The 2,226-nt window shown below is 59.3% G+C and overlaps 1 protein-coding gene across 1 annotated transcript in view; it reads right to left on the bottom strand.

The window, feature by feature from the left end:
• Nucleotides 1-507: 507 nt before the first annotated feature.
• The window catches only part of MRS2 (magnesium transporter MRS2), a 24,864-nt gene continuing 23,145 nt past the window's right edge, over nucleotides 508-2,226 (bottom strand). The window contains exons 15-16 of the mRNA XM_027770555.1: nucleotides 1,374-1,487; nucleotides 508-883 (exon numbers count right to left, since the gene is read on the bottom strand). Coding sequence (XP_027626356.1) covers nucleotides 776-883; nucleotides 1,374-1,487 — 222 coding nt within the window. The 3' untranslated portion in view covers nucleotides 508-775. The remainder of the gene's footprint in view (nucleotides 884-1,373; nucleotides 1,488-2,226) is intronic.

Below are 2,226 nucleotides of genomic sequence, written 5' to 3'. Positions count from 1 at the left end.
TGAAACGACATCACAATTCTAACATTTGTCCACCCCCAGTGTTAGAAAGCCCCCGTCAGCCTGAGGTGCAGGCCACAGCCGGGCTGTGACATCGTACCCCGGGGCAGCGTCAGGACCTCTGCTCTCGCTCAGGCATGGACCGAGCGGCCACAGAGCAGCTGCAGATGGAGACTCCCGTTACTGCTAAGGCTCCCATGCAGCCAAGCGGAGAGCGAGTGTCGGGGGAGAGGAATGGGAATCCTCATTACTTGGAGTCGGACAGCGCTAACATTAATTAGCGTTTCTCTTTACGCGCTTTATGCACCAGGGAACAGGTACAGGGACAGACACTGAGTCAAGATCGGTTCGTTTCGGGGCTGCCAGAGGTTCCGCCAGCTCTCAACTCCCGGGAGTCGGGAAACCCCAGGAATGCGACCCTGCAGCCTCCGGCCTCACCACCACAGGTCTGCCATGTCTCCGGGCTCCCCTCAGCAGGACACGTCACGGGTTTCCTCATAATGTTAATGTCTACACTATGGTCTGTCCTGGCTTAGACGAAACCTCTCTACACCTCAGTCGTGTCTATGAGAACGCCAAAGGTGCAGGGGCCAGGACTTCGGTCTCCGCTGTTCACTCAGCTCTGCAAATGCAATCCAGTTCCGCTGCGTGAGCGCCACGATGCTGTATCTTCAGATGTCACTGAAATAACGTGATCTGACGTGTCCAACTACCAAAGCAAGCCGTGAAAGGGGTACCGGAGGGTCCTGGGCTGTCGCAGCCGAAGACGTGCCGCTTCCTACCGGTTCGTCAGGATACTTCTTGCGCCCAGGCCGTCTGGCCTGAGGCCGTTTTTCACTTCCACCCTTCTACCTGGGAGGGGTGTCCGTTTGGGTAAAGAGGCCATCTAGACAAAGCAGGAAAATTAATCTCAGCTTTCATCTTTCTGAGAAGAAAAGCCACTGGTGAGGCGATGTTGTGCAACGACCGAGTGAGGGGCTGCCGGGCAAAGCAGGGGTCTGCACACGGCCCAGCAGTCCCGCCTCTGAGGACGAGAACGAGGACAAACGGGAGCCCTGAGCACCCACGGACTGCGGATGCCCCACACCTGGCTGTGGGAGAGACCTGCACAGACGTGCCGCATCGGGCGTGGGATGCCACTGAGCGCCTCGTGGACCGAGCCTGCTGCGCGTTCACTGCTGACGAGCGCTCTGCACACGGGCACTCGCTAACTCGCCCACGGGCCCTGGGAAGCAGGTAGTACTGGCCGACCTGACCACTGGGGACCCCGAGGAGGTTACGGACACTGAACAGTCATGCAGAGTCGGGAGGCCTGTGACAGCGTGGCCCAGGCTGACTCAGGAGCCGAGGGGCAGGGAGAGCCACGCCCTTCGTACCGTCGGGGGCAAGGGCGCTTCCAGCTGCCGTCCGAGGAAGGAGAGCAGACGCCTCCAGATCAGGCCACTGCCCATGAACATGATTCCCGTGACCAGCCAGAACACTCTGTGGTCCTGAAAGAGAGCACAGTCCACGCCGGTCACAGAGGCTGGCTCCCGAGGAGACCCTCAGCTACTGCCACCCGAGCGAGCTCAGGTCACGCCCACCTTCAATGCAACTGAGAACGAGTACTTCGAGAGGACCCAGAGACCACGAGTCAGAGGACAAACCAGAGGGGCATGAGAGCAAGGACTTCCCACTGTAAACCCCCAACAAGCCGGTCATGGCTGCTCCCACGGTCTCCTTCTAGCCTTTGTTTCATGCTTACAAACCTCCCATGTGGCGACCACAGTTCGAGTCCCTGACCCGGCAGCTTGAAAGCCATGTAGGGAGTGCATCCCTGCAGGCCCAAAAATCCCGGGAGGAAAAGGGGTTGTAGCGTAGCCCTCGCCCCGGGGATGATTTTCCATCTTTCCCTCTCGTTGTCTCTCTCCTGTGATCACACGCACCCTATGGCACAAGCCCAGAAGAACGAAAAGCCTGGAATTGACTCAGATGAGCAACACGAACGTGGCTGCAGACAGGTGGAGATGCAGGGGTGCAGGCTGGGAAGAGCCCGAGACCGAGGAGTCTGGACTTTCGCCTTCAGGACACCGACGCCCCGAACAGGTCTATGCAAGAGTGATACGGTCAGGTCTACACCTTCTGCAGACCCTTCCTACACGTGCAGAGTGGTCCCACGAGAGGAGGTGAGAGGAGGTGAGCGGGGCAATGGCCACGGGGACGAGTGGACCCGTCACACCCACATGTGGG

Source organism: Tupaia chinensis, unplaced genomic scaffold (genome assembly GCF_000334495.1).
Source record: "Tupaia chinensis unplaced genomic scaffold, TupChi_1.0 Scaffold000141_1, whole genome shotgun sequence".
Lineage (NCBI taxonomy): Eukaryota > Metazoa > Chordata > Mammalia > Scandentia > Tupaiidae > Tupaia > Tupaia belangeri.
Note: the sequence above shows the minus strand (reverse complement) of the source record. Positions and strands in the feature narration are given on the sequence as shown.